The 27,912-nt window shown below is 57.4% G+C and overlaps 1 protein-coding gene and 2 long non-coding RNA genes across 8 annotated transcripts in view; 1 reads left to right on the top strand and 2 right to left on the bottom strand.

The window, feature by feature from the left end:
- The window catches only part of MCF2L (MCF.2 cell line derived transforming sequence like), a 205,328-nt gene that overhangs the window by 9,947 nt on the left and 167,469 nt on the right, over nucleotides 1–27,912 (bottom strand). For all 6 annotated transcript variants that reach the window (XM_050766970.1, XM_050766971.1, XM_050766975.1 and 3 more), the window contains 20 exons: nucleotides 24,076–24,192; nucleotides 23,418–23,567; nucleotides 22,092–22,216; nucleotides 20,237–20,351; nucleotides 15,847–15,966; nucleotides 15,221–15,412; nucleotides 14,330–14,521; nucleotides 13,292–13,451; nucleotides 12,272–12,345; nucleotides 11,971–12,044; nucleotides 9,569–9,635; nucleotides 8,080–8,195; nucleotides 6,544–6,613; nucleotides 5,201–5,293; nucleotides 5,007–5,099; nucleotides 3,403–3,528; nucleotides 2,159–2,380; nucleotides 1,794–1,886; nucleotides 1,181–1,259; nucleotides 962–1,028 (listed from right to left, as the gene is read on the bottom strand). In XM_050766970.1, coding sequence (XP_050622927.1) covers nucleotides 962–1,028; nucleotides 1,181–1,259; nucleotides 1,794–1,886; nucleotides 2,159–2,380; nucleotides 3,403–3,528; nucleotides 5,007–5,099; nucleotides 5,201–5,293; nucleotides 6,544–6,613; nucleotides 8,080–8,195; nucleotides 9,569–9,635; nucleotides 11,971–12,044; nucleotides 12,272–12,345; nucleotides 13,292–13,451; nucleotides 14,330–14,521; nucleotides 15,221–15,412; nucleotides 15,847–15,966; nucleotides 20,237–20,351; nucleotides 22,092–22,216; nucleotides 23,418–23,567; nucleotides 24,076–24,192 — 2,345 coding nt within the window. The remainder of the gene's footprint in view (nucleotides 1–961; nucleotides 1,029–1,180; nucleotides 1,260–1,793; nucleotides 1,887–2,158; nucleotides 2,381–3,402; nucleotides 3,529–5,006; nucleotides 5,100–5,200; nucleotides 5,294–6,543; nucleotides 6,614–8,079; nucleotides 8,196–9,568; nucleotides 9,636–11,970; nucleotides 12,045–12,271; nucleotides 12,346–13,291; nucleotides 13,452–14,329; nucleotides 14,522–15,220; nucleotides 15,413–15,846; nucleotides 15,967–20,236; nucleotides 20,352–22,091; nucleotides 22,217–23,417; nucleotides 23,568–24,075; nucleotides 24,193–27,912) is intronic.
- LOC126940810 (uncharacterized) lies at nucleotides 5,784–6,349 on the top strand. The gene is made up of 3 exons (XR_007720924.1): nucleotides 5,784–5,881; nucleotides 6,071–6,122; nucleotides 6,280–6,349. It is a non-coding gene; the product is annotated as an uncharacterized LOC126940810 (long non-coding RNA).
- LOC126940809 (uncharacterized) lies at nucleotides 24,339–25,937 on the bottom strand. The gene is made up of 3 exons (XR_007720923.1): nucleotides 24,992–25,937; nucleotides 24,572–24,641; nucleotides 24,339–24,404 (listed from the first exon to the last, which is right to left on the bottom strand). It is a non-coding gene; the product is annotated as an uncharacterized LOC126940809 (long non-coding RNA).

The following is a 27,912-nucleotide window of genomic DNA, read 5'->3' as shown; positions in this document are numbered from 1 at the left end:
CTGAGCTCCCAGCCTGATCCTAAAGCAGCATCTCCTGCACGTGTTTCTGTTTTTTTTTTTGAGACGGAGTCTCGCTCTGTCGCCCAGGCTGGAGTGCAGTGGCCGGATCTCAGCTCACTGCAAGCTCCGCCTCCCGGGTTCCCGTCATTCTCCTGCCTCAGCCTCCCGAGTAGCTGGGACTACAGGCGCCGCCACCTCGCCCAGCTAGTTTTTTATACTTTTTAGTAGAGACGGGGTTTCACCGTGTTAGCCAGGATGGTCTCGATCTCCTGACCTCGTGATCCACCCGCCTCGGCCTCCCAAAGTGCTGGGATTACAGGCTTGAGCCACCGCGCCCGGGGAACCCGGACGGGCTGGAGGAGAGCAGGCGCCCACCCTACTCACTCCAAAGTAGGAGGTTTGTTTTCTCGGCGGGGGCGGGGGTTGGCAGGGGGTGCTTCTTTTTGAAAACTACTGTTCTATGGATTATTTTTTAGGCCGTGTCTGTGTCCTGTTTCATCAATGATTAAAGGAAGCTTACATAAGAAACAGGCTCAAGTGAAAAAAATAAGTGATGAATAAAATAAAGAAAAAACAAGGGCAGAAGAGACACGACGAAGCCACAGTCAGGGTTGGAGTCTGAACTGTGCCCACACACGTGCTGGGCCATCAGCACCGGGTCCCCACTGGGCACCCAGTGTCTCAGGATCAGGAATGCGGGGGTGTGGCCGTGATCTGGACACTGCCGTGCCGTGGAACAGCCCAGCCCGGGAAGAGCTGGAGAGCGGCGGGCATTGCCGGAGGCACACGTCTGGGAAGTGCACCCTCTGGGACTGACCCATGAGCACATCAACACCAGGGGCCTCAAGGAAACCCCAGTAATCATGGGGTCCCACTGACAGAGGCCGAGGACCCTGGCGTGCAAATCCCCCACTCGGAGTGCTTCATAAACGCAGGCCTGTGGCGCCGTGTCTGTCCTCACCTGGTGCTGGTCGGGGCCGGCAGGGGCAGGCTCTGCGACTGCTCCAGCGCCCGGTGCTGGCTGGCTTCTGCAAGGAGGGAGCAGACAAACCACATGAATGAGCGTCTTTACTTCAGCGCCAAGGCGCCTTGCACACACGGGGACTGTGCGGTTGAACACATGTAAAAATGCACCTGGAGAGGAAGCTACGGGAAAATGATGGCTTGAAGACAGCCTCACCTCGACAAGCCTGCAGCTGGCTGGTCAGCACTTTCCGAATTTCATTCACCCACGCGGCCTTAATCTCAGGAGTTGGTGCCTGTTTCCCCAAAAGAAACGCCAGGAGGTGAGTACTCAGGCCCCCGAGGAAACACACTTTGGTTTCACTCTCAGAACATCCAAGGATAATCTTAGGAGTCAAAGGTCAGATGGCTGCGTGTGATGGGAGACGAGGGAAGCACCGCGGGCTGGCCCCGGGCTGAGGGACCCTCTGCGCCCCACGCACAGGACTGACTGAAGAGCTGTGTCTGGCACTCAGGGCACAGCACCCTCTCCACCGTGAGAATCGGCCCGGCATGCTGGACGTGTCCGCACACTTGCGCTGTCCAGGGACGCACGAGCTCCCCTGGGGAGGACGAGCCCATTTCCTCGCAGCACCCCCTCTGATGTGTACTTTTCCCCGAATTTCATCCTGGGTCCAGCTCAGGGTGAACACAGCCCAGGGGAGGACCCTGAAGCGCACAGTGGCTGCTCCTGGCCTTGATGCAACTTCATGGCAGATTCTAGCACTGGTTCCCGTGAGAAACGGTTCCTGACAATGTGGAAGAGGCCAGGGGCAGGGTGGGTGGCCCACCTGGACGATGTAGACCTCCTCACGCGCGTTGTACCAGATCTCGAACTTCTTAGCATCTCCCTTCACATTCTCCGTAATGCCGACGGCAGCCATCTGCCAGCAGAGAGCGGAGACGGGGTTCGCGCCCACAGCGGACCCACCGCCTTGTTTTAAAAAGGTGTTGGTGCAGGCACGAAACAATGGAAATACTTTGGGGATGGGGGCTAAGAATGGCAGAATCCCCCACCCCCATACCTAAGGATGAGAGCTGGGTGTCAGCGTGGCCGCCTCAGACCAAGGTCTGTGGCAACAGGGACCCAGTTACAGATTTCCTCCCATCGGGGTCTCTGGCCAGGAGCTGCTGCAGTGGACCCGGCCTCACTTACGTTTAAGGACTGCTTGTAGCTGTAGGAGGGGGCTTTCTCGTACCCCTCCCCGTTCTCCTCCCGCTTCTTACAGAAGAGCACCGCCTTCTCGTGCAGGAACAGGTGCCGCTGCATGGGCTTGAACCTGGCCAGCTCCTTCACCTTGGTGTGGCCCCTCTTGTGGTCGGTCCAGACGCTGAACGAGCCCTGCATCAGCAGCTTGCCCAGGTCGCCGAGATTCCCCTAAATGTGCGACAGCAGGGGCGTGTTAGGAACGGGATGGGCGTAGGGCCACGGGAGCACATCACCGAGAGAAAGCAGGGCGTGTTAGGAACGGGATGGGCGTGGGGTCACGGGAGCACATCACCAAGTGAAAGCAGCCGTTTTGCAAAGCCCACCCACGGTGGGATTCCCACTGCAGGGCGTCCCGGGAAAGGCCAGCTCATGGAGACCGTGACGGGTCAGCGGGTGCCAGGGGCTGGGGGAGGAGGGAGGGACTGGTGGGGCACGTGGGCTTCTAGGACAGTGAAGCTGCTCTGTGTGATACTCTAGCACTGGGTGCAGGACGCCACACGCCTGTCCAGACTGCAGAACGTGCAGCACCCAGAGTGAGCTCTGAGGGGAACAGCCCTCAGTCAGTAATCAGCATCGGTGCCGGTTCACCACGTGTGGCCGGTGTGGCACCCATGCTGGATGTCAACACTAGGGGAAGCCTCAGGGCCTCTGATTTACACTCAGTTATCTCACAAACCCAAAACTGCTGCAATTAATAAACTCTATTACCTAAAACAAACAAACCCTGAGAATGAGGCTGGGGGGACATAAAGAGGGGGACAAAAGATGAACAAGCTGACCTGACGTGGGGCTCTGTGGGGAAAGTGACATCTGCCTTCGGGGGCTACTTGCTCTAAGTCACCAGCCTGCAAATCGCAGCCCAGGAAACAGACGTCACGTCTGCTCCGAGCCACGCCTCCTCCCCAGGAGAAGACAAGGAGGAAGGGCTGAGCTGCTTTCCTGCTGGAGATGTGTGCCCTCCAAGCAGGGGACGCTTCCTGATTTTCTCCACGCCCCAGAGAGCCCAGTGGGGTCTGTGGACCCGGCTACAGGGCCTGGGAGTGGGCTTACCTAGGGACCACCCCAGACCTCCTGCTCAGAACCTGCACATTCACACCAAAGCGTGGGGAGTGTGCAGGGAGGCCGCCAAGTTGCTGGCCTGGCATATTCCGCGGAGGTGGTGGGGAAGGCTGGGCGTCTGGGCGCCTTACGTCATAGCCGGTGATGGCAATGAGGTGCATGGAGTCATTCACGGCCTTCAGGATGCCCAGGATGGAGCTCAGCGCCTCCTGCAGGTCCTCAGCCCCCTCGCAGTTCTTGCTGTATTTCAGCATTTCCTGAGGTGCACGGGGTGAAGCAACTGTCAGGACACGCAGAGCTCTGGCTCCCCCAGAACAGACCCCTCAGGAGCTTGGCATGAGGCAGGGATGCTGCTCACCCTCCCCTGGTCTGTAGGGAGCTGCTATGCCCGCCCTCCTGCAGCCAGGACAGACTGAGTGGTGCTGCAGAGGGGGCAGAGCCCCTGCCAGGTGCAGACCCTTGGCACCTGCTCCCCGGGGAGCTCCCTCCAGCCACCCTAATGCCTAGGTGCAAACCCCTCACACCTGCTCCCGGGGAGCTCCCTCCCGCCACCCTAATGCCCAGGTGCAAACCCCTCACACCTGCTCCCGGGCAGCTCCCTCACGCCACCCTAATGCCCAGGTACAAACCCCTCACACCTGCTCCCGGGCAGCTCCCTCCTGCCACCCTAATGCCCAGGTACAAACCCCTCGCACCTGCTCCCGGGCAGCTCCCTCCTGCCACCCTAATGCCCAGGTGCAAACCCCTCACACCTGCTCCCGGGCAGCTCCCTCCTGCCACCCTAATGCCCAGGTACAAACCCCTCGCACCTGCTCCCGGGCAGCTCCCTCCTGCCACCCTAATGCCCAGGTGCAAACCCCTCGCACCTGCTCCCGGGCAGCTCCCTCCTGCCACCCTAATGCCCAGGTGCAAATCCCTCGCACCTGCTCCCGGGCAGCTCCCTCCTGCCACCCTAATGCCCAGGTACAAATCCCTCGCACCTGCTCCCGGGCAGCTCCCTCCTGCCACCCTAATGCCCAGGTACAAACCCCTCGCACCTGCTCCCGGGCAGCTCCCTCCTGCCACCCTAATGCCCAGGTGCAAACCCCTCGCACCTGCTCCCGGGCAGCTCCCTCCTGCCACCCTAATGCCCAGGTGCAAATCCCTCGCACCTGCTCCCGGGCAGCTCCCTCCTGCCACCCTAATGCCCAGGTACAAATCCCTCGCACCTGCTCCCGGGGAGCTCCCTCCTGCCACCCTGATGCCCAGGTGCAAACCCCTCGCACCTGCTCCCCGGGGAGTTTCCGGGGAGTTTCCTCTCGCCACCCTAACCCTGGCCAAAGGCACGGAGCTGCAGTTCCCTGCCTGAAGGTTAGAGGCGCCCACGTAGCACACTCATAGCTGGAATCCCCAGCCTAGGCCGCCCACATCCCTGCTGTGTGCCAGATAATCCAGGCACGGTTCCACCCTGGAGGGACGGGTCAGCACATCACACAGATCACACAGAATCCCGTGCGGGCCGGGCTGTGTGGAAACCCACGGGGACGGGGACTCGTCTGCTCACCTGCGTCCTCAGCACCCCTAACAGCGGCGCACAGTAGGACCTCGAAAGGCATCCCAGCCTCAGCACAGGCTTGGAGGAGGTGCCCTTGGCCTGGGAGGGGCAGGACGCGATGGGGACGGGGCCCCAGGGTGGCACAGAGACCTGGCCAGCGGGTGCCTGGGGAGGCCGGGCCACGGTTGCTGCGGAGCCCACCTTGAGCAGCAGCTGGTACTTGGTGATCCTCTGCACTGGCTTCAGCAGGTAGGAGTCCAGGCTCAGCTTGTGGTCCAGCTTCCTCTGGCATTCCTGGAACCAAGCCAGAGCCTTTGGTTTGCACAACTTTTATTATTCCGCAGGAGTCGGCTAGGAAAAGGGGTAACGTTCTGAAGGAAGGTCCGGGGACAAACCTGGAAGAATGGGCAGTCGGAGCACTGTCTCCACAGGCTCTCGGAGCGGGGCTTGTTCTGACAGTACTTCTCGTAGATCTGGAAATCCTCCATCTGCACCAAGGGACAGGCAACACATCACACAGCGTCTTCCCAGCCCTGCGAGGCACTGCTGCTCGCCTCACAGCTTCCGAGGGCCGGCACTGGCTCCCGGGCTCCGCTGGGGGGCCTGCCCTCCATTCATGGGGCTCCCTTCCCCGCTGACTTCCCAGAGCACAGGTGTGGAGTGGAGATGGGGTTCCACCGCAGCCATTCTTAGAAGGCCGTTTATGGTGTGGTTTGTTGATTTGTTTATATAACAGAACTTCTAGCATTTTCTCTGGCAGTTTTATAAATTACCTGTTATTCAGCAAAACACAGACCCTAGCCCCACTGTGAAGTGTAAGTGCTCCCGGGTGCCTCTAGAGCACAGATGGTTCTAGGGGCACAAATGGTTTTAGGCCACAGGGCTCAGAAGTTTCTAAGGGCACAGGAGGTTAATGAGGTTATGGGGGCACAGGAGGTGCTGGGGGTTCAGGAGGTTTTGGAGGTACTGGAGGTTCTGGGGGTTGAGGTTCTGGGGTTCATGAGGTTCTGGGGGTACAGGAGGTTCTGGGGGTTTAGGACGTTCTGGAGGTTCAGGAGGTTCTGGGAGCACAGGAGGTTCTGGGGTACAGGAGTTTCTGGGGTACAGGAGGTTCTGTGGTACAGGAGGTTCTGGGGTACAGGAGGTTCTGGGGTTCAGGAGGTTCTGGGAGCACAGGAGGTTCTGTGGTACAGGAGGTTCTGGGGTACAGGAGGTTCTGGGGGCACAGGAGGTTCTGGGGTACAGGAGGTTCTGGGGTACAGGAGGTTCTGGGGTACAGGAGGTTCTGGGGTTCAGGAGGTTCTGGGAACACAGGAGGTTCTGTGGTACAGGGGGTTCTGGGGGCACAGGAGGTTCTGGGAACACAGGAGGTTCTGTGGTACAGGAGGTTCTGGGAGCACAGGGGGTTCTGGGGTACAGGAGGTTCTGGGGCACAGGAGGTTCTGGGAGTACAGGAGGTTCTGGGGTACAGGAGGTTCTGGGGTACAGGAGGTTCTGGGGTACAGGAGGTTCTGGGGTACAGGAGGTTCTGGGGTTCAGGAGGTTCTGGGAACACAGGAGGTTCTGTGGTACAGGAGGTTCTGGGGGTACAGGAGCATCATTTTATCTCAGCCAAATTGAAAACATTCGCATTCTGTGATTTCAGCTGGTTAGAATGGGAACTTGCAGTAGAATCTGAAGTCATTATTGCAGTAATTTTGAGAAGCTGTGACAAAATATACATCAAAGCACCACATACCCTCTCCAGAAAGCATCTTCCAACCAGTTCTGGGCAGTCGATGTAGTTTTCCAGCTCCCTGAGGAATATCCTAGACAAGGAAGGTTTTTAAGTAGTATGAAAGACCGAGTCGCGTGGCACCAGTGACAAATGGACAGACGTCATTTCTCAGAAGCCTTTTATGCCTTGCTCTGTATGTGGCAACAACGCCCTGCACGACTTGGGGACGTGGCAGCCACGCCTGTCCTGAGCACCAAGCTCTCAGGTGCCAGCAGGTGCAGCCCCGGGCTGAGGCTCGTTATATTTCTGGCCTTGGCTGCAGACAGAAGTTGGAGAGAGCTGCTTTTCCCTCAGCACACACGTGGCTCTCAGGGCTACAGGCAAAGACAGAGATGGGACCCTTCAGGGCCCTGGAGGCGCCGCCCCCATAACTGGCCGTGGGTCTGTGGGTTCTCTGCAGACACACCCTGAGTCCTGGCCCTAGGCAGCACGATCCCCAGGCTCCTGGGCTGTTTCCCTTTCGTTTCTGACGTACATCTGTCCCCTGGAGGAAGTCTGGCCAGAGGGGTAAACCGTCTGGGGGACGGATTCGGGGCATGAACACTAAGCTTAAAGCTGTGGGGACCCCTGTGTGCAGGACTGGCCGAGACCCGGGGGGCCATGAGGACAGATACTAAGGGACACTGAGGTTCTGCCCAATCTCCGTGGACGTGGAAGTCTTCTTGGTGGTCAACTGCGGACCTGCTGCCTCCTCCTAAGTGGCAGGTGAGGTGACGATCACGGCAGGGGGCAAGAAGCAGGTGTCAGAACCACGTCCCAAGCACTGGCGATTCCCATGGCCAGTGGGGTACGCTGGTCCCCATGCACATAGCCACGTGGGAGCCACTCACATGGGCTCCCTCCAGGACATGCAGCAGGGGCCGTCCACTGCAGCCTCCCTGGCACTCCGCACTGCATGCCCACCCTACACCTTCCCATGAGCTTTCCACAACTGTTAAAGCAGCCAAACAGCTCAGAGGAGTGGAGAACAAGGGGCCAGACACACCCCCCGCACTGGAGAGGCCACGGGTCGCTCGGGGGACAAGCACCCCCGTGACGAGTAGGGAATGCCTAGTTTGCTGTCCTTTTCAAGAGCTTGGGAACAAAACAGGACTTGCCATGTGGTGTGGCCTTCGTGACCTCCAAAGGGCTGAATGCACACCTGGGAGGGGGTTCCAGCTTCCACTTGCCCAGCAGGATGAGGAGGGGATGAGGGGCGGGCAGGTCCCATTTCCTGCACCACAAAATGGTGCACTTGGGGGGCTCAGAGCCTTCTCTTCACGGCTGGTGGCTCACTTACAACTCGGCTGCCTGGGCGCAACCACCAGGCACGGAGCCACGTGGGCACTCAGAGACTGCCCCATGTACCCACACTCATGCCTGTGCCTCTGAGTCCACCCCTTGGGCGCCCCTTCCCAGTCAGGCATGGCTCGCACCCCCCGTTCCAGCCCCCTGAAGCCAGCATCATTAGCCGCGAGAGATCATGGGTGCCTGCCTGTGTCGAGGGGAAGGGCCCACCTGTTGTGGAAGTGATAGATTTCCTCCATGTTTCCAAACAAAACATCCTTCTTGTTGTGAAGGCCTGTTGACAGGAGGTGAGCCATCAGTGGGTTATCCATCTCCGCGGCGTAGCCCTGCAGGGACAGAGCAGAGGTCAGTGGGGGTCCTGAGCTGCAGCCCACCCACAGCATCAGGCTCATCTGTGGGCCAGGCCGTCCCTTCCTCTTTATTCTCAGGTGATTTCTAAGACAGTTATCTGGACAGGCATCCACCAAAGCAAAAGTATTATGAACAGCACCAATTTGGGGGAAAGGGGTGGAGGTTCTACCCTTCTCGCTTTAAACCTTTTATGATTCAGCTGTAACTGAAACAGAGGGTGCAAATCTTCTGTCTACACTCAAGTGACCATCACTTGTGCACACTCGGTGAATCAGACACCCGTCTATACTCAGGTGACCACCACCTCTGCACACTCACTGTCTACACTCAGGTGATCACCACCTGTGCACACTCGGTGAGTCAGACACCTGTCTACACTCAGGTGACCACCACCTCTGCACACTCACTGTCTACACTCAGGTGATCACCACCTGTGCACACTGGGTGAATCAGACACCCATCTACACTCAGGTGACCACCACTCACATCAGACTCACCCAGGCAACAGCCCACTGCCAAGGTCACCCCTAATCGGCCTCCCACCCCAAACCAGTTTTGCTTGCCCTGGAGTGCTCTGTGCCGGGAACCGCATGCACCCTGTGGCCTGTGTTTGCGACAATCTGTGTGTGGTTCGTGCATCTGTTATGTGTCAGCTCCTCTTTCTTGTTACTACATTTGTCCTCTGTGTGGACCCCCTGAGCTGCCTGGTCCCCTGCGCGGACCCCCTGAGCTGCCTGGTCCCCTGCGCGGACCCCCTGAGCTGCCTGGTCCCCTGCGCGGACCCCCTGAGCTGCCTGGTCCCCTGCGCGGACCCCCTGAGCTGCCTGGTCCCCTGCGCGGACCCCCTGAGCTGCCTGGTCCCCTGCGCGGACCCCCTGAGCTGCCTGGTCCCCTGCGCGGACCCCCTGAGCTGCCTGGTCCCCTGCGCGGACCCCCTGAGCTGCCTGGTCCCCTGCGCGGACCCCCTGAGCTGCCTGGTCCCCTGCGCGGACCCCCTGAGCTGCCTGGTCCCCTGCGCGGACCCCCTGAGCTGCCTGGTCCCCTGCGCGGACCCCCTGAGCTGCCTGGTCCCCTGCGCGGACCCCCTGAGCTGCCTGGTCCCCTGTGCGGACCCCCTGAGCTGCCTGGTCCCCTGTGCGGACCCCCTGAGCTGCCTGGTCCGTGTCTTGCTGATAGGCCCCGAGGGGCTCCCCGTCTGGGGCTGCTGTGACCAGGCTGCTGTGGACGCCCTTTCACGTGCATTTGGCGGCCAGCAGCGCAGCTCCGAGCAGCAGTTGTCAGAGGAAGCCCCACCAGGTAGTGCAGGTGAGCCCACGTGGCGGTCGGCCCTCCCCAAGTCCAGCCTCACCTCCAGGACGCACAGCAGCTCCTCCACGTAGGCCCGTTCTGTGTCCAGGAGCTCGCTCATCACGTGCCTGGTGGCAGGTCATGTGGAGAGCAAAAAAGGTTAGCACTGGGAGGGCAGGAATGGTCTGCTCCGCAGTCTCACAGGTGCCACCCGGAATGATGGCCTGCCCAGCGAGAGGGAACTGGCGTCAACCCGAAGCCCATGGGCTGGATGCTCACTGGGGCTCCCCTCCCAGCTCGCAGCCTCAGACCCTGCAGACGGCGGCTGGACCCTACCTGGTTCCCAGACCGGCCATCACTGTCTTGCCCTGGCCTGGCACACACTCCTGGTAGGAGGGATTCCCCACCCCGCCTCCTGGGCTTTTGGGTCCCACCTGCTCAAAATGAGCTCAGTTCCTCATGCTCATGGGCGAGTCATCCCACCCCTCGGATCCATTCCTAGAATCCACCCTAGTCTCTTCTGCCAAGATGACACCCGCCCGCCGCCCGGCCTCCCTGAGCCTTCCTCGTGGTGGGTATATGTGGGCCCGTGATCAGCCTTCCCCGTGGTGGGTATGTGTGGGCCCGTGTGGCCAGGGCGGGGGCCTGGCATCGCCAGAGCTGCCCCCTGCCCACACCCTCACACCCAGCAGGTGGGCAGTGGTTGTCTAGGGAGTGGCCCAGCACCCGCCGCACTGGATCCGGAAGGGGAGGGCGCACAAGCTGGCTGTGCAGGTCTTGTTGCTGGTGTGAGTATCTTTCAGCAGCCTGCGGCCCCGGCTGCTTATGTAATACACAGAAACTGGAGCCAGGGGGATGGTCCTGGGTTGAGGTTATTCAGCAAGTTCATTCCAAAACAAGCGGTCAGCACGCAGAGGCCCCCACCTTGGCACAGGGGAGAGGAGCGGGGAGCAAGAGGGCTCGGGACTCCCTCTCACAACCCGGGAACTGCCGGCCGAGGGCCACTCCTTCTGCGTCTCAGGGCCGAGCACTTGCTGCTCCTCCGTGCGGACGCCCCTCAGCCTGGACCCTCCTCCGTGTGGACGTTCCTCAGCCTGGACCCTCCTCCGTGTGGACGTTCCTCAGCCTGGAGCCTCCTCCGTGTGGACATTGCTCTGCCTGGACCCTCCTCTGTGTGGACATTGCTCTGCCTGGACCCTCCTCTGTCCAACCTTATGGAGCCTGCCTGGACCCTCCTCTGGACAATCATCTGCCTGGAAGCTTCTTGGCAACTCCCCCGTCCCCCATCCTGCTTCACCAGCTTCCATCAGAAGCTGGAGGTGACAGACTGAGCTTCACACCAGGTTAGGTTTACTGTAATTCCCAATTTTGCTCCATCTCCCAACCCCGCAGCGTCACTTGGATGCCGCCTGCGGACACCTGCTTGTCAGCACGTCAGGAAGAGCCTTTTCTTCTTCTCTGATTTTGGAGTTTTGATGGTCAAAGGGGCTCCTGCTGTTCCTCGAGGCCTCTGGGAGGCCCCACGTGCCCCAGGGGTGTCTGGCTCCTTCCCAGTTTTGCTCTGGGGACCTGCACTCCCTGGCCCTGCACGAGTGAGGTCTTTCTTTTGTTTTTGTTTTTTTTTTTTTTTTTTGACGAGGAGGTCTTGCTCTGTCGCCCAGGCGGGAGTGCAGTGGCCTGATCTCAGCTCACTGCAAGCTCCGGAACGGGTTCACGCCATTCTCCTGCCTCAGCCTCCCGAGTAGCTGGGACTACAGGCGCCCGCCACCTCGCCCGGCTAGTTTTTTGTAGTTTTAGTGGAGACGGGGTTTCACTGTGTTCACCAGGATGGTCTCGATCTCCTGACCTCGTGATCCGCCCGTCTCGGCCTCCCAAAGTGCTGGGATTACAGGCTTGAGCCACCGCGCCCGGCCGAGTGAGGTCTTTCTTGAAGGCGAAGGAAGCCAAGAAAGGGAACTGCTTTTGTTTGCACAACACTCCCTGAATTTGAGGGTCCAGGAATCCCAGAGGAAGAGGAGGGCTGGAGACGATACCGTCCCCCACACCAGCTGCCTGGCACCACTGCCTGCCACACTGAGCCCTGAGCAGCTGGTGGCTGCTGCTGTGGCCGGCACTGGTTGGGGCCTTTGAGTGGTGTCTCCTGTGAATGGCAGTGGAGGGTGGAGGCTCTCGCTGGGGTGGAGATGCCCCTTCACTCTTGCATTCAGCCATCGCCCTCTCTTCCCTCCCGAATCCCCCCAGTGGTGCGTGTGCGGCATGTGTGTGCTTCACGTGGTGGGGACCAGGACACACGCTCGAGCCACGGCAGGCCCTCTGGGTATCGGTTGGTGCAAAAGTAAGAACCACAATGACTTCTACACCAGCCTTTTATCTGTGAGGCGTCCACTTGAGTGCCCGACGGCACCTGGTGGTTCAGGCTGTGGTCGGAGGGCCCCTGCGAGGCCAGAAGGGCAGCGCACCTACCTGCGCAGGATGGCCAGGCTCTCCTCCTCCTCCCCTGCGGAGCCGCGGCCCTGCCGGCTCTCACTTATCTCACTCTGGGGAGAAGAACAGTGTCAGGTCTGAAAGGCGGGACACAGCCTCAAGGGCCAACTCTCAAGGCCAGAGCCCACTGGTTCCCGTCTGGGGATAGGGCTGGGCTCCCACGATGGGGAGCTGGCCAGGCAGCTGGGCCGCGCCTGGGAGGGGGCCAGGCGGAGAACCAGGCCTGGCGTGAACCAAGAAGGAGGGTGTGGACGGCGGGGTTGTCACGGGCAAGCCTCACCTTGGCCCTCCGGTAGGGCCCTCTCCGCAGCGCACCGCCCTCGGAGCTGGAGTTCTCCGAGCCTCGCCGAATGCCTGTTGGGAAGAAGGGGAGTGGGGCATGAAGTCTCCCCGACCCTCTGGAGACGGGACGTGCGCCCAGCGGGAAAAGGCCCCAAGGAGAGGGCAGGACGTGGCCTCTGAGGCCATAGGCAGTGGTGTCAGAAGGGGGAGGACCATGGGGTCTCGCTGCCCTGAGTCACCCCATCTTCCCACAGCCCATGGGGACACAGTGCCTGTGGGCTCCAGCCTGGGAGAACTCCCAACAGGCAGAAAATAAGGTCGCCTGGGACCCAGTACAGGAAGGCAAGAGCCTGGCCAACCAGGGCCCCCGAGATTCACAGCTGACTTTCACCAAAGCTGGGGCGGCAGCTCGCCTCGTGGGTTCGTGTGTGAGAAACCAGCAAGGAGGGGAAGAGGGTTCGTTTTGAGACAGGGAGGTGGCAGGAAAGTCTCTGGGAAATGGGGCAGCACCCGGCTTGGCGCAGAGGGCAGGTTTGGGACCGGCAATGTGGGCCGGACTGAGGTGCGTGGACGTGGCTCTTCAGGGCTCCGGGAGCCCAGAGTCTGGGCCACGTGTGAGGAACGTTGTTTGGCAATAGCACTGGGAAAGTACAGACTGCGGAGAGGCTGGAGCTGGGAAAGCCGGAGGTGGTTCCTCCGTGGGAACTCTGCGTTTTCAGTTTTGGGCCACGTGGGCTTCACTGAGACCACGGAACCCTGCCAGCCTCGTGGAAAAGCAGCCACAAACAATGCCTACAAGATGTGTGTGGCCGGGTCCTGACAAAACTCCATTTATAAACGTGGGCGAGGGGTGGCAGGAGCCGGCCCTCAGGCCCTGAACTGGGGCCCGGAGGTGGAAGGGGAGGAGGCGTGCGGAGACGGCTTTTGCAGGTGGCTGCCTCAGATGCTCCAAGCTCTCAACGCCCGGGGCTCCCCCGAGGGTCCCACAGCACCTGGGGCACGGGGTAGCCACACAGACCTGGGGAGGGGCAGGGCGACTTTGCCAGTGCCTCGGGTCTGGGGGCCACTGGCTGCACGGGCCGCGTCTGCCTGGCCGCCAGCTTCTTCAGGCTGGCCTGCCTGCGGTGGAACACCTCCTCCATGCTCGCCTGCTTCTGGAAGACCTTTCGCACGTGCTCCTGAAACCACACGCTCAGTGAGGCGCCTTGCACGTGTTGGCGTCATTAAAAATACACGATCACGCGCAGAATGTGCCAGGGCACGCCCAACCCCCACCTTAAATGTTCTCCATGCCGGGTCTGTCAGCGCAGCGCGGCTGCGTCCAGCCCTGGCTGCTATGGACGGTGAAGGGGATGCAGCCCACCCACGGGATGGGACCCCGGTCTTGGGAAAGGGCAGCTCCATGCGAGGGAGGGGCCTGCGGCCTTCCCCAGGCATGTGGAGGGCTTAGGAGGAGCCTGGTCTCAAGGGTATCACCAGGTCCCAGGGCCAGGCCCTTCCTGAAGAACACGCCCAGCCACGAAGTCTGCCAGCAGAGAGGGGGCGGCAACCTCACAGGGCTGGCGTGGAAACAACTTCTGTGTTGAAAGGAAAATTCAGATCGACCTCCCAACTGTGTGTTTCTCTCAAATGCCTGTTATTTGGGAGTAATTCATTAAATGGGCCGGGCATGGTGGCTCACACCTGTCATCCCAGCACTTTGGGAGGCCCAGGTGGGTGGATCACCTGAGGTCAGGAGTTCGAGACCAGCCTGGCCAACATGGAGAAACCCCGTCTCTACTAAAAATACAAAAATTATAGGCATGGTGGTTCATGCCTATAATCCCAGCTACTCAGGAGGCTGAGGCAGGAGAATCACTTGAATGTGGGAGGTGGAGATTGCAATGAGCCAAGATCGTGCCACTGCACTCCAGCCTGGGCAACAAGAGTGAGACTCTGTCTCAAAAAATGAATAAATAAAAATAATTCATTAAACGATTCTTTAAAACTCCCCACAGAGGAATGCCCCACTGCTAGGGACAGCGAGCTGCAAATGGAGAGCCCAAGTCAGCATTACCATGAGGTCTTGGTTGAGGATGGATTCATATTCCTTGTAAATTGTGTTGAGCTCCTGGATCTTATTTTCTGCACTGGTCTCCAAAAACTTCTCGATTTCCTGGAGGGCAGCCTCCGCACCGTCTTGGGACTGGCACTTGTCCACAGGTTGTGAGGCCAGCAGGTAAATCCCTTCATCACACCACTTCAGGGACTGGAAACACAGAGCATTGCCAAGGGCAGGACGCCATGAGAGGGTGAGCGCACCACCCTGTCCAGGCACACGCTGCTGGGGCGTCCTCCCAACATATCCCGGACCACCAACTCCTCATGCTCCCGCCACCCTGTCCAAAGCACCCCGAGGGGACACAGTGCTGGACAAGGCCAGCAAATTACCCAGGGCGGGGCCCAGAGAGGCAGGGAAAGTGCAGTAGGATCAACCAGGCCTTAAGCTTCTGGATCTTTTAAAGAAATCATTATGGGCTGGGCAGGGTGGCTCACACCTGTAATCCCAGCACTTTGAGAGGTGAAGGTGGGAGGATCATCTGAGCCCAGGAGTTCGAGACCAGCCTAGGCAACATAGTGAGACCCCATCTCTATCACACACACACACAAATACAAGAATTAGCTGGGTACGGTGGCATGCACCTATGGTCTCAGCTACTTGGGGGCTGAGGTGGGAGGATCCCTTGAGCCCAGGAACCAGAAGTTGCAGTGAGCCAAAAAAAAAAAAAAAAAGAAATCAAACTGTGCAAATGAATTCTAGAAAAAGACCTGCTAGGCCAGCAAGACCAGAAAGGAAGGGCATTTTCCAGCCAAGGAGCTGCCCTCCCCATGACAAGGGTCAGCCGGTGGTGGAGGCAGGAGGAAGAGGCTGGTTTCACAGCTGGGGTGTAGGTCCGGCTCGGCCTACCGTCTCCAGGCGGCGGTGCAGCTCCAGGGACTTGCTGAGCAGCCCCCTCCTCCTCACGATCTCTGCAGAGAACTGGTCGCAGAGGTGCCGGAGCTCCTGGCACTTGGGGCGGATGGAGTCTACGGCGTAGTGCTTGTTCTCGATGAGCTGCTCGCCATCCAGAGACAGGGCCCGGGCCCTCTCCACAGACACCTGCAGACGGCCACCCAGAGGACCAGCTCAGGTCTCTTTCTGTTCGAGGCAGACGGTGCCTCGCTGTACGGGATGTGTGTCCCTGGGCACACGTGTGTCTTGCTTTCTTTGTTTACTGCTATGGATGACTGAGATGCCGCCTAACGCCCAGAGCTGTTCTGTGGCAAGTGCTTCTGGGGGCTGTGGTGGTCCCAGCAAAGGGCATTGCCCGTCTGCAGGGAGCTGACCCAGAGAAGGCCGGGCAGGGCCACGTGCTGTGGGTGGGGTGTGGGAGAGGAGGTGCACAGGCATCAGCCCCCACCCCCTGTGGACGACCCCAGGGGCTGTGGGGGCCCGTTCTCCGCTGGCGGGAGGCCCATTCCTGTGCCTTCCTGAGCAGTACTTGATGCTGCTGCTCACACTCTCCCGCCGCCCCAGCTGGGACCCCGCCTTACGCCTGATTTCTCCTCGAAGCTGGCCAGGTCCCTCAGCAGGTGCTCCACATGCGCCAGACTGTTGCCAATGTCCGTGAAGGTTGCTATCTTCTGGCACACTGCATCCAAGATGGCTTTGACCTGGAACAGAGGAGGGCCCATCTCAGGGGAGCATCTCCCTTACCTGAACAGAGAGCACCCGCTCCAGATCAGGGAAGTGACGGAACTCAAAATCGGGCCAAGTGGTCATCAATGAAGCAGGGACCACAGTCAGGCAGGTGCAAAGTCAGCCCTGAGTGGTCACCAATCAAGTGGGGACCGTGGGGCCTCTGCGTACCCACCAGTGACCTCACTGGCAGGACACTTGTTTCTCTGCAGCCTGGGTGTGACTCCGTTTATCAACCACACGCCTGAAAACAGCATGAGGAGAAGATGAGATCACACAAGGACAAGGGCTCTGGGAGCCGAAAGCCAGCAGCAATGTGGACACTGGAATTGTCGGCATTCCTACTGGATCCTAGGCGTGGAGAGTTATGTAACTCAGTCCCTTCTAGCTTGCTACTAACTTCTAATGTCTACAATTTCTGCTGTTAGCAGGAAGACAACGGGTGTCATATAAATGATTTTTATTTTAATATTTATTTATTTATTTATTTATTTATTTATTGAGACGGAGTTCTGTTCTTGTTGCCCAGGCTGGAGTGCAATGATGTGATCTTGGCTCACTGCAACCTCTGCCTCTCTGGTTCAAGTGATTTTCCTGCCTCAACCTCCCAAGTAGCTGGGATTATAGGTGCCAGTCGCCATGCCCAGCTAGTTTTTGCATTTTTAGTAGAGATGGGGTTTCACCATGTTGGCCAAGTTGGTCTTGAACTCCTGACCATGGGTGATCCACCTGCCTCGGCCTCCCACAATGCTGGAATTACAGGCATGAGCCACCATGCCTGGCCTGATTTTTAAAACATATAACTGCTTACTCCTTTAAATACAAAAGATTTTAATTTTTGTTATTGGAAATAATCCTGAGAACGGGTGTGTATGCAGACATCCCAGTGCCAAGGAGATTGTAGTTCAGATGGCCTGGGGCTGAAGGCCAGGAAGGCAGGATTCTTGTCCATCCTTGAACCCCCTGCATCTGGCACAGCTGAAGTCTGACACTTTCCATGCTACCCACAGCCACTGAGTTATGGATAATGTGCCACCTCTCAGAAACCAGCTCGGATATAGAAGAACTCAATACCATCAACCAACAGAATCTAACTGATATTTATAAAAGTTCACCTAACAATAGTAGAATATATATTCTTTTCAAGCAAGGAACATATATAAAAAAAGACCATATTCTTGGCCCATAAAACAAATCTCAGCACATTTATAAGAACTGAAATCATACAGAAGAGTATGTTCTCTGATCACAATGAATCAAACCTGAAATCAAGAATGGAAAGACAACAGGAAAATCTCTGAACGCTGGAAGCCAAACAACATACATTTAAATAATTGATGGGTCAAAGAGAAAGTTCCAAAGGAAATTGGGGAAAAAAAAAAAAAAACTGGACTAAATGAAAAAGAAAATACAATACATCAAAATTTGTGGAACACAGCTAAATCAGTGATGAGAGGGAAATTTATAGTGTTCTTATTAAATATGCATGTTAGAAAAGAGGAATAGTCTCAAATAAAGAGTGTAAGTTCCCATCAAAGCAATCCATAGAAATAATAAAGGTAAGACCAGAAATCAATTAAGTTGAGAACAGAAAAACAACAGAAAAAACTAATGAAACAAAGAACTCGTTCTTTGGAAAGATGAGGAGGGACACATCTCAATTTAGATTGACAAAGAAAAAATGAAAGAAGATGCAAATTACAAAATCAGAAACGAAACGGGGAATATCACTACAGACCCTGCAGACATCAAAAAGATTAAAAAAAAAAAACACTATAAACAACCCTACACATTGCCTTGAAAATATCTCATTGTGAAACAGATAGTTTCAATAGTTGCATAACTATTAAGGACACTGAATTCATAATTTTAAAAGTCTCCCAAAGAAATCTCTAGGCCCAGATAGTTTTATTGAGCATCTACAAAAATCCTACAACTAACATTATACCTGATAGTGAAAAACTAAACGCTTTCCCCCTAAGGCTGGGGACAAGGCAGAGATGTCCAGTGTCACCACTCTTATCAAATGGTGGAAGCTCTAGCTGGTGCAGTATGCAGTGGGGCAGGGTGTTGGGAGGTAGAATAAAAGGCATATCTTCAAAAACGAAAAAACCAAACTGTCCTTATTTGCACATGACATGATGGTCTCTACAGAAAATTTCAAGGACTTTACAAAAAACCATCTAGAATACGTGTGCTCAGCAGGGTCGCAGGAGACAAGATAAATACACAAAAATCAATCGTATTTCTATATGCAGCAATGCATACATAAATACCAAAATTAAAAATATAATACTGTGATGACTTCTTTAAATGGAATATTAAAGGTAAGTCAAACAAAATACGTACTGAACTTGTGTGCTGAGAACTACTTGACACTGATGAAAGAAATCAAAACAAGCGTTGAGAATACCATGTTTGTTGACTAGAAGACTCAACAGTAAAGACACTGATCTTCCTCAAAATACAGGTTTAACACAACTACTATGAAAACCCCAGGAAATTGGTTTTTGTATATGTAGACAAGATAATTTTAAAATTGGCATGAAATGGCAAAAGAACTAGAAGCTAACACAATTTTGAAAAAGAAAACAAAGAGGGAAGAATGAGTGTACTTGATTTCAAGACATTATATAGTTGCAGTAAGTAAGACCCTGTGGTATGGACAGAGGAACAGGCATGTAGATAAATGTAATTGAATAGAGTCTCCAGACCAGACCCACATAATGTGCCTAGAGTTTTGACAATGGTGGAAGAGAAATCCAGTGGAAGAAAGAGCCTTTTCAACAAGCGGTGCTACAGCAATTGGACATCCAGAGGTAAAGCAAATCATGACCTAATTCTCATACCTTATACAAAAATTAACTCAAAATAGGTCATAGACTTCAATGTAAAACTATGAAATTCTGGGGGAAAAAAGCTTAGCGGAATATACTTGGAATCGAGGACCAAAAGTATAATCCTTAAAAGGAGAAATTGACAAGTTGGAGTTCATTGAAATTAAATGCTTTGGCTGTGTGAAATGCCCGTGAAGAGGATGAAAAGACAAGTTACAGACCAGGAGAAAATATTCGCAAAACTACATGTGTGACAAAGAACTAGTATCTGTAGTATATAACAAATTTTCAAAATGTAACAGTAAAACAAAAACACAAAACCAAACAATCCAGTTAGAAAACAGGCAACAGAAATAAGGCATTTTACCGAAGAGGATATGCGAATGGCAAAGCAGCACACGGAAAGGTGTTTAGCGCCATCAGCACTGGGGAAACGCAACGGAAAACCACCATGAGATTCCATGGCACCCACATCAGGATGTGAGCATAATATAAAGAATCATTACACCACCACATGCTGGGGAAAAGGGGAAGCAACTAGTCGCTCACACGCTGAGAACCGTTTGGCACTTTCTTAAACAAAACATGCAACTACGATATAACCCTGCAATTACATTCTGGGCATTTAGGCCAAAGAAATGAGAACTGACATTTACGCCAACATCAGTACATGAATGTTTGTAACAGCTTTATCTGTAATCCTCAAACCGGGAACAACCCAGATACCCTTCAATGGTGAATGACTGAAAGAACTGTGGTCCGTCCACACCAGGGAACACGATGAGTGAGCCACCGGCACCTGGGGGTCTGCAGAGAGCTGTGCCGAGCACCAAAGCCGATCCCGAGAGTGACATTCTGTGGGATTCATTGACATCACATTCTTGAAATGGCAAAAGTACAGCCATGGGAACAGATGAGCAGTTGCTGGGGGCTGAGGAGGGGTGGGCTGCGGGAGACACGGGTGAGTCTCTCATGAGGGGCCGCAGGCAGGAGACGTCTGGGTCTGGCTGCACGGGCCGTGTCGACGTGCACCTCATGGCTGTGACACTGTCCTAGTCTGGCACATAGCAGGGGCATCACACACGCATGTTGAATAAAAGGGCATGCAAATGACTATGAAGGGAGAGCAAAGGCTTCCTGCTAATTTACGAACAATGCGGGTGTAAGTGCGTCGCAGTGAGCCGATTTTCAATCACCTGTCTATACAGCGACGCAGTCATCAACGGTGCATTTCAAGGCTCAGCCCCACTTAATCTCACAGGCTCCACCTGGCAAGCGGAGACTTTTCTGCATTAAGCCAAAGTCAACCGCGTGGCACGGCTCGGCTCCTGGCACTGGGACCAGGGCACAGGCACAGGAGGCCCCATGGGCATCAGGGCGGCTGCCGGCTCCACCCAGGGCCACTCACCTCCCGGAAGCCCTGCTCGAAGTGCCGGAGCTGCAGGCACTGCTCCAGTTTCTGCTGATGCTTCGCCCAGAACTCATCGAAGGCAGCCTCGGTTTCGTTCAGCTGGGCCAGGAGCCTGGGAGAGAGGAGGAGCTGACCATCTGCGTGGCCCAGGGTGCCCCACACAACGCGGAGCACAGTGGGAGTTCCAGCGACCCCAAGGCTCACTCCACCCCGGCCTTCCTGAGATCCTGGCCTGCACTCACTCCCTGCACCCAAACCTGGGATCTGCGGATGCAGGCACTCAGGGCGTCAGCAAGGGAGGGAGGCCCTGGAGAAAGCATCAGGGGCCATGTGCTTTCCTTCCTGCTTCTCTCCCTTTAGGTCACTGCGACGAGGCTGCACTGCCGAGTCTGTTCATTTCATTTTTATTTTTAAAAATTTAAAAACTTTTTTTTTTTTTTTTTTTGAGCCGGAGCCTTGCTCTGTCGCCCAGGCTGGAGTGCAGTGGCGCTATCTCGGCTCACTGCAAGCTCCGCCTCCCAGGTTCGCGCCATTCTCCTGCCTCAGCCTCCTGAGTAGCTGGGACTACAGGTGCCCACCACCACATCCGGCTAATTTTTTGTATTTTTAGTAAAGACGGGGTTTCACCGTGTTAGCCAGGATGGTCTCAATCTCCAGACCTTGTGATCTGCCTGCCTCAGCCTCCCAAAGCGCTGGGATTACAGGCGTGAGCCACCGCTCCCGGCCAAAAACTTTTTTATTTATTTATTTTTTGAGATAGGGTCTGGTTGTATCACCTGGGCTGGGTGCAGTAGTGCAATCTCGGCTCACTGCAACCTCTGCCTCCGAGTAGCTGGGACTCCAGCTGTGCACCACCCAGTCAGCCCCACGCCCACCCTGCCAGGCGTGTGCACGGATCAGCTTCACTTTACAGATGAGGAAACTGAGCCTTTGGGAAGCTGACACGGTGTCCGACACCAGCCAGGGCAAGGCCGACCCTCATGGGCTGTGCTCCAACCTCCGCCTTGTGGACCACAGCACCCCATCTACGAGGAGCCCCTCAAGGATGCGCCCTTCAGTCCCCGGGGCGTCTGGCATGTCCCTGGCACAGAAGGCAGCTCAGGCTGTGGGCCACGCTGCATGGGAGTCAACGGCAGCTGAGAGTCAAAAGGACCAGCTCGGTCTAGGCCTGGGTGCGCCCCGCACGGCCCAGCCGGACAAGCCGCTATCCAGCTGTGTGGGCCCTGCTCCTCAGCTGGGAGGCGAGGCTGACAGCACCCACCAGCGAGGATGGGACAGGGGAGGCTTGGGGAGTCTTGGGGAGGACGGGATGGGTGAGGCTCGGGGAGCTCTGGGGGGTTGTGGGGGGTGCTCAGGTAGTTCTGGACATCCTAGAGCACCATGCCAACCACACAAATGCCCTACCCGGTGCTGCTATAAAGCTGGAAGCCCAAGGGAGGAATATGAGAATCACACTTTTACAATGAAAGTAAGAAACACTAGCTGCAGCGAGGAGAACCCCAAGCTTTCTCCCTGTCCGTGGAAGCCCTGCTCGGAACGCAGCAGCCCCACGTCTAAGGCCTCTGCTTCCCCTAACGTCTCCTTCATGCCTGCAAAAGGGCGTTTGCTCTAGGAAATTGCCCCTAGAACAGCGGCTTTCTGTGGGGTTCAGGAGAAACGCATTTCAGCAGGAGGAGCCAGGTCCACACAGAGGCCTGGAGGCTGGCTGCTGTGCTGGCCCCGGCCAGGAGGGGGGCTGCCTGCCGCGTGGCTTGCCATTTCCGTGGCCTCTTTCTTTCGGAGAGGCTGTGTGCCTGAGAGGATTCTTCCTGGACTCGGACAGCACAAGGGCAGGAAGGCGGCCGGGCCTCACCTCTGCACGGTGGCCTGGTTGTCGAGCTGGTCCTGGTTCACGCCGGGCTCTGAGCCCTCAGCCTGCAGCTCCCCGAGGCTCTCCAGAACGCTGTGCCCCTCTTTCAGTGCCAGCCTCAAATCCTCCTGTGGAGAGAACGCAGCCTTGCACCCCGGCCCCATCCAGGCGCTCAGCGCAGGCCAGTGGTGAGGCCTTGTGGGGCCTTGCTCTTGAGGTGGCGGGGACTGAGGAGGGGGTCAACCCCTGACTCCTGAGTCTTTCCAGTCTCTTCTGTGGGGTCGTGCGGGCAGGGCAGGCTGATGTGGGGGACTCCCTCACTCCCGTGTGCCCCGGGGCAGAATTGCCGTTACAGGTCACTCAGGGCAACAGGTTATGGTGAGAGTCACCGGAGACCCAGAGACACCAGGCAACCAGAAGCCAGGAGACCAAGAGACCCAGAGACCAGGAGACCAGGAGACCCGGAGACCCAGAGACCAGGAGACCAGGAGACCCAGAGACCAGGAGACCAGGAGACCAGGAGACCCAGAGACCAGGAGACCAGGAGACCCAGAGACCAGGAGACCAGGAGATCAGGAGACCCGGAGCCCAGGAGCCCAGGAGCCCAGGAGACCCGGAGACTAGGAGACCAGACAACCAGGAGACCAGGAGACCCGGAGACCAGGTAACTAGGAGACCAGGAGACCAGGCTTTCTCATGGTGCCTGCTCCTGGTCCTCACAGTGTCCTCACGGTGGAGTGGCCGGGCGAGCACAGAGGCACAGCCCTCAGGGACACACCAGCAGGTCATGGCCCTGGGCCACCGTTGCTGCAAAGCCAGAGGCAGAACAGCAGGGAGCATGTGCTCCTCAGAATACATTTGTCTCAGCAAGGGCTGTGGACACGTGAGCACTGGGAGTTTTCTGCGAACAGAACTCCAACCACCACTTCATCGCCTGCTCGGCATGAGAAAGCGGCACAGACATCCTGTCTCGGTCACACTCAGAAGCCACAGAGCAGTCTATTCGGGAGCTCCCTGCAGAGACAGCCAAAAGCGCTTGAGAGGAGAGCCGCCCCCGGTCCCCCTCCTGAAGCCACGGCCGCCCAGGGCCAATGGTTGACCCAACGCCATAATGGCAGCCGCAGCTAGCATGCTACAGGGTTCATTTTTGCTGCTTTTATTCCGTCCTCATCGGAGAAGTTGCCCAGCTAATCGCCATCAAAAGGCATCTCAAGCCTGCTGACTTCTTGGTTTCACGTGCTGCCAACACGAACTCCCATGGGGACGGAAGACCCCCCGCAGCTTCTGACCGGAGCCCCTGCAGCCTCCAACCGGAGCGCCCCCACATACCTTCGCCTTGTCCTTCTTCTCTGTGTGCGCACACAGCACTGAGCTCGTCGACTGGACGTCATTGGGCAGCTCTGTTTCGGCCAGCTCGGTCCCGAAGGACTGCAGCATCTGAGCCGTCTGCTTCACCATGAGGGCGAAACTTTCGATGGCCTTGGAGACAGAGAAAACACAATTGCACGCCTTGTGCACTGCACCCACCTCCTGCTGCCCTGAAAGCAGACACCGGCGGAAACCGTTTCCCGCGCAGACCCATCAGGCGAGGTTAGCTAATGCGAGGACAGTGAACACCCTCCCACAGCATCTTGCCCTCCTTGACCTCTTAAGAAACATACCAGGCCACTCTACACATGTGCCCGTCACCTACAGTCGCCTGTGCCTCTCCCCGTCGAGAGCAGTGAGTGTTGCAAACCACAACGCAAGAGTTTTTTTTTTTCGTCTCCAAGCCCAGAGAAAGCCACTCCCAAACTTATTACTCATGTTACTTCTTTACAATGACTAAGGTCCACCGAGACCATCTCCTCATTCTTGGGAAAGAAAATGACTGTTAATGTGAACATGTTTTTGGAAAAGGCCGTGCTGTGACGCGAGAGCAATTCCGTGGAGGTGCTCGAGCTGGTAGCAGCCAGCCCCGGCCCCCACCGGCCCTGACGCAGCTCACCGTGCGCTGGCACAGCCACCGGGAGTGGCAATAGTCCAGGGTCCCGCCCAGGTCCTCGGTCAGCTGCGACTTATCGATGTAACCGTGTAAGTCTGGTACGGAGCTCAGCATTATGACCTGGAGAAGAAAGGGAGTGGGTGGTGGCGTTTGGGATTATTGTTGGCTCCCGAAAGAGCTGCCCCATCAGCAGAACACACAGCAGTACAGAGGGGCACCACGTCTGCCTGGACGCTGCGGGCGGCTGTGCGGATGGGGGCACCTGGACGCTGTGGGCGGCTGTGCTGATGGGGGCACCTGGACACGGTGGGCGGCTGTGCGGATGGGGGCACCTGGACGCTGTGAGTGGCTGTGGGCACCTGGACGCTGTGGGTGGCTGTGCGGATGGGGGCACCTGGACGCCGCGGGCGGCTGTGCGGATGGGGGCACCTGGACGCCGCGGGCGGCTGTGCGGATGGGGGCACCTGGACGCCGCGGGCGGCTGTGCGGATGGGGGCACCTGGACACGGTGGGCGGCTGTGCGGATGGGGGCACCTGGACACGGTGGGCGGCTGTGTGGATGGGGGCACCTGGACGCTGTGGGCGGCTGTGTGGATGGGGGCACCCGGACATGGTGGGCGGCTGTGCGGATGGGGGCACCCGGACATGGTGGGCGGCTGTGCGGATGGGGGCACCCGGACACGGTGGGCGGCTGTGCGGATGGGGGCACCCGGACACGGTGGGCGGCTGTGCGGATGGGGGCACCCGGACATGGTGGGCGGCTGTGCGGATGGGGGCACCTGGACACGGTGGGCGGCTGTGTGGATGGGGGCACCTGGACGCCGCGGGCGGCTGTGCGGATGGGGGCACCCGGACATGGTGGGCGGCTGTGTGGACGGGGGCGCCTGAACGTTGTGGGCAGCTGTGCAGGCAGAGGTACCTAGACGCTGTGGGTGGCTGAGCGGATGGGGATGCCTGGACGCTGTTGGTGCCTGTGCAGATGGGGGTGCCTGGATGCTGTGGGCAGCTGTGCGGACAAGGGCGCCTGGACATTGCGGGTGGCTGTGTGGACAGGGGTGCCTGGCTTCGGACCTGTGTGGACCCGGGTGTGGGTCCCAGCTGCCCTCAGGCCAACCGCCCACTCTCTGTGTCTCGGCTGCCTCCTTCGTAAATGGGCATGTTGTGCCTGAGCTGATCACACCACGGCGAGGAGCCAATGACGCTGTCGGAGGTGCACAAAACCCAACGCAGAGTGGCCTGTGATGGCCACGGACACGCAGCAGGCGTTTACACCTCCTCCAGCAACATCATCAGACAGCGCTCTGATGGGAAAGATGCTCATTTTTATCCCTGTTCCTGCCAAAAACACCCCGCGGTCATTGCAGACACCAGCTGAAATCAACACCCCAGCGCCGAGGCCGGACGGGGAGAGGCTGGCAGTTCCTGCACTGTCATGGTTACGCGGGAAACCTGTGCTTGCGACGGCCACATAAGCTCCATGTGCCTTGTCTTCGTTTCTCTGCCTTTCTCTTGCCCTTTTTGAGGCCACTCCATCCGTGGGTTTGGATAAAATCTAGGCTTGGCTTTGCAAGCTCAGACGGGACCACAAAACGGGTCTCCCGAGGTTTAGCTCAGGGGTTATTTGACACCACACGATGTATTATTAAATACCATATCAGTCTAGAGTGGGGACTCTCAACTGGGGGTGATTGTGCCAGACAGCCATGGCAGCAGAGGTGCCAGGGCCACCGTTCTCCCTAACGTCTCCTTTCTAGGGCTGAGTTCAGCAGCCAGCCCTGAAACACGGACACACACGGGTCAACAACTGCATCCTTCACATCATCCACTCTGTAACTTCAAGAATTATCTTTTTTTTTTTTTTTTTTTTTTTTTTTTTTTTTTTTTTAGACGGAGTCTTGCTCTGTCACCCAGGCTGGAGTGCAATGGCCGGATCTCAGCTCACTGCAAGTTCCGCCTCCCGGGTTCACGCCATTCTCCTGCCTCAGCCTCCCATGTAGCTGGGACTACAGGCGCCCGCCGCCTCACCCGGCTAGTTTTTTGTATTTTTTAGTAGAGACGGGGTTTCACCGTGTTAGCCAGGATGGTCTCGATCTCCTGACCTCGTGATCCGCCCGTCTCGGCCTCCCAAAGTGCTGGGATTACAGGCTTGAGCCACCGTGCCCGGCCAACTTCAAGAATTATCTAAGCGGGGCTGTGAGTTTGAAGATGCTGCTGATTTTTGTGAAACCCATTTTGATGGCTTGCTGTGGAGCCACTGTGCAGGGGAGCCTGTGGCATGGAAGACCCATGAGGTCGGCCTTGCTCCCCGTGACACATCTGTGGTCACAAAGCCTATGGCTACTGTGCTGTGCCTGCCATATAGGAGGGAAGGAGGGCACACGGAGTTATCTCTATCATAAGCACCATAACACGCACACGCCACTGCAAGAGGTGCCGTCCGCAGGGCGCTGAGCTGCACACACAATGCCTAGCTCGTCCTGGTGTCAGGACACGAGCCTCCCACTGCCCACGAGTCCCTGCTCTGCACGGTTCTGTCACTGGTTGTCTCTAGGGAATGGACGGTTCAGAAACTAAGGCTTCTCCAAGGCTACAAAAAATGGTGCATGCACAGAGTTTCCCAATGGCTTGGAAGCCGGTGGTTCTGGGGCCACCAAAGCACGATGGCACACAGCCCCATGGGGTGCCATGCAGACCGCCCTGCACCTGCAGTCACTGCTCCAGACCAGGCACCAGGGTCACAGGCGACACCTGGAGTGGACTGCATGGGGGTGGGCAGAGTGGATGGGGCCTTGTGGCCCCCAGGGCTGTCTTGGGCAGGGGGAGAGGAGGGGGAAAGGGAGGAGGAGGGGGAGGGGAAAAAGGGGGGAGGGGGAGGGGAGTGGAAGGGGGCAGTACACGGGGGAAAGGCCCCAGGCCGTTTTCCTCCCTGTCAGAGAAGGGCTCTTGCACGTTTGGCATTGAGGTTGTAGCACAATGAGGGTGGGGAGGGAGGGCTTGTGCCACCTGATTCCCAGGGCACAGGGAGTAGTTTCACAGCGAGCGACCTGCACCCCAGATTCCCTGGCTTCCAGCAGCATCTGGCTGGTGCCATGGGGGGCTCTCAGGTGCCTGGTGCTGGCCCATATGTCTCTGTTCTTTGTGGCAGAGAAGATGTGAGCTCGCCGAGTCAGCTGACCAGGGCTCTCAGGGGGAGCTGACACAGCTGGGGCTGGTGACCGGGCTCCACAGGCTCCAAGAGACTTTGTGAAGCCTTTGTTCTTTAAAGGACAGCGGATCAGGGCAGAAGGTGCTTTCTCAGTGGGCAGTGCTGGGAGACGCTGCCCTGTGCCGCGCTATGTGGTGGCGATGGGGCAGGGGTCACCCCGTTGGCTGCTCCAGGACAGGTCTGGCCCATCCCTGTCAGCAGTGGGTGCTCCCTCCCAGGTCCAGGGACGCTTACAGCCCCCTCCCCAGCCCTTCTCTCATCCCTGGGGTGCAGGCAGGGCCTGGGCTGAGTTCCTCGCAGGTGGGCCGGGGGGACTGTCAGTCCTCAGGGTCCCGAGTTCTACAGTTTTCCTGGGGGTAGGAATGTCACGTGACCCGCGTCCTGATGGGACGCCCACACAGTGGCCTGTCTGAGGTTGATGCTCTGTGTACCCCCGGTGGGGTGGGGGCTGGGGCGGGGGCGGAGGAAGAAAGGAGTGCGCAGCCTCTGACGCGTTGAGGAAGTGCAGCTTCCCACCAGGTCCTACAGGGTTTTGTTGACCACGTGGCCCTGAAGTCAGCTCCTCCAGGATTTTGATGATCACAGATGAGCCAGGACGGCAATTAGTTCCGTTCTGCTCCCGCAGGATGGGGGGA

The sequence above is a fragment of the Macaca thibetana genome, chromosome 17, assembly GCF_024542745.1.
Source record: "Macaca thibetana thibetana isolate TM-01 chromosome 17, ASM2454274v1, whole genome shotgun sequence".
Taxonomy (NCBI): domain Eukaryota; kingdom Metazoa; phylum Chordata; class Mammalia; order Primates; family Cercopithecidae; genus Macaca; species Macaca thibetana.
Note: the sequence above shows the minus strand (reverse complement) of the source record. Positions and strands in the feature narration are given on the sequence as shown.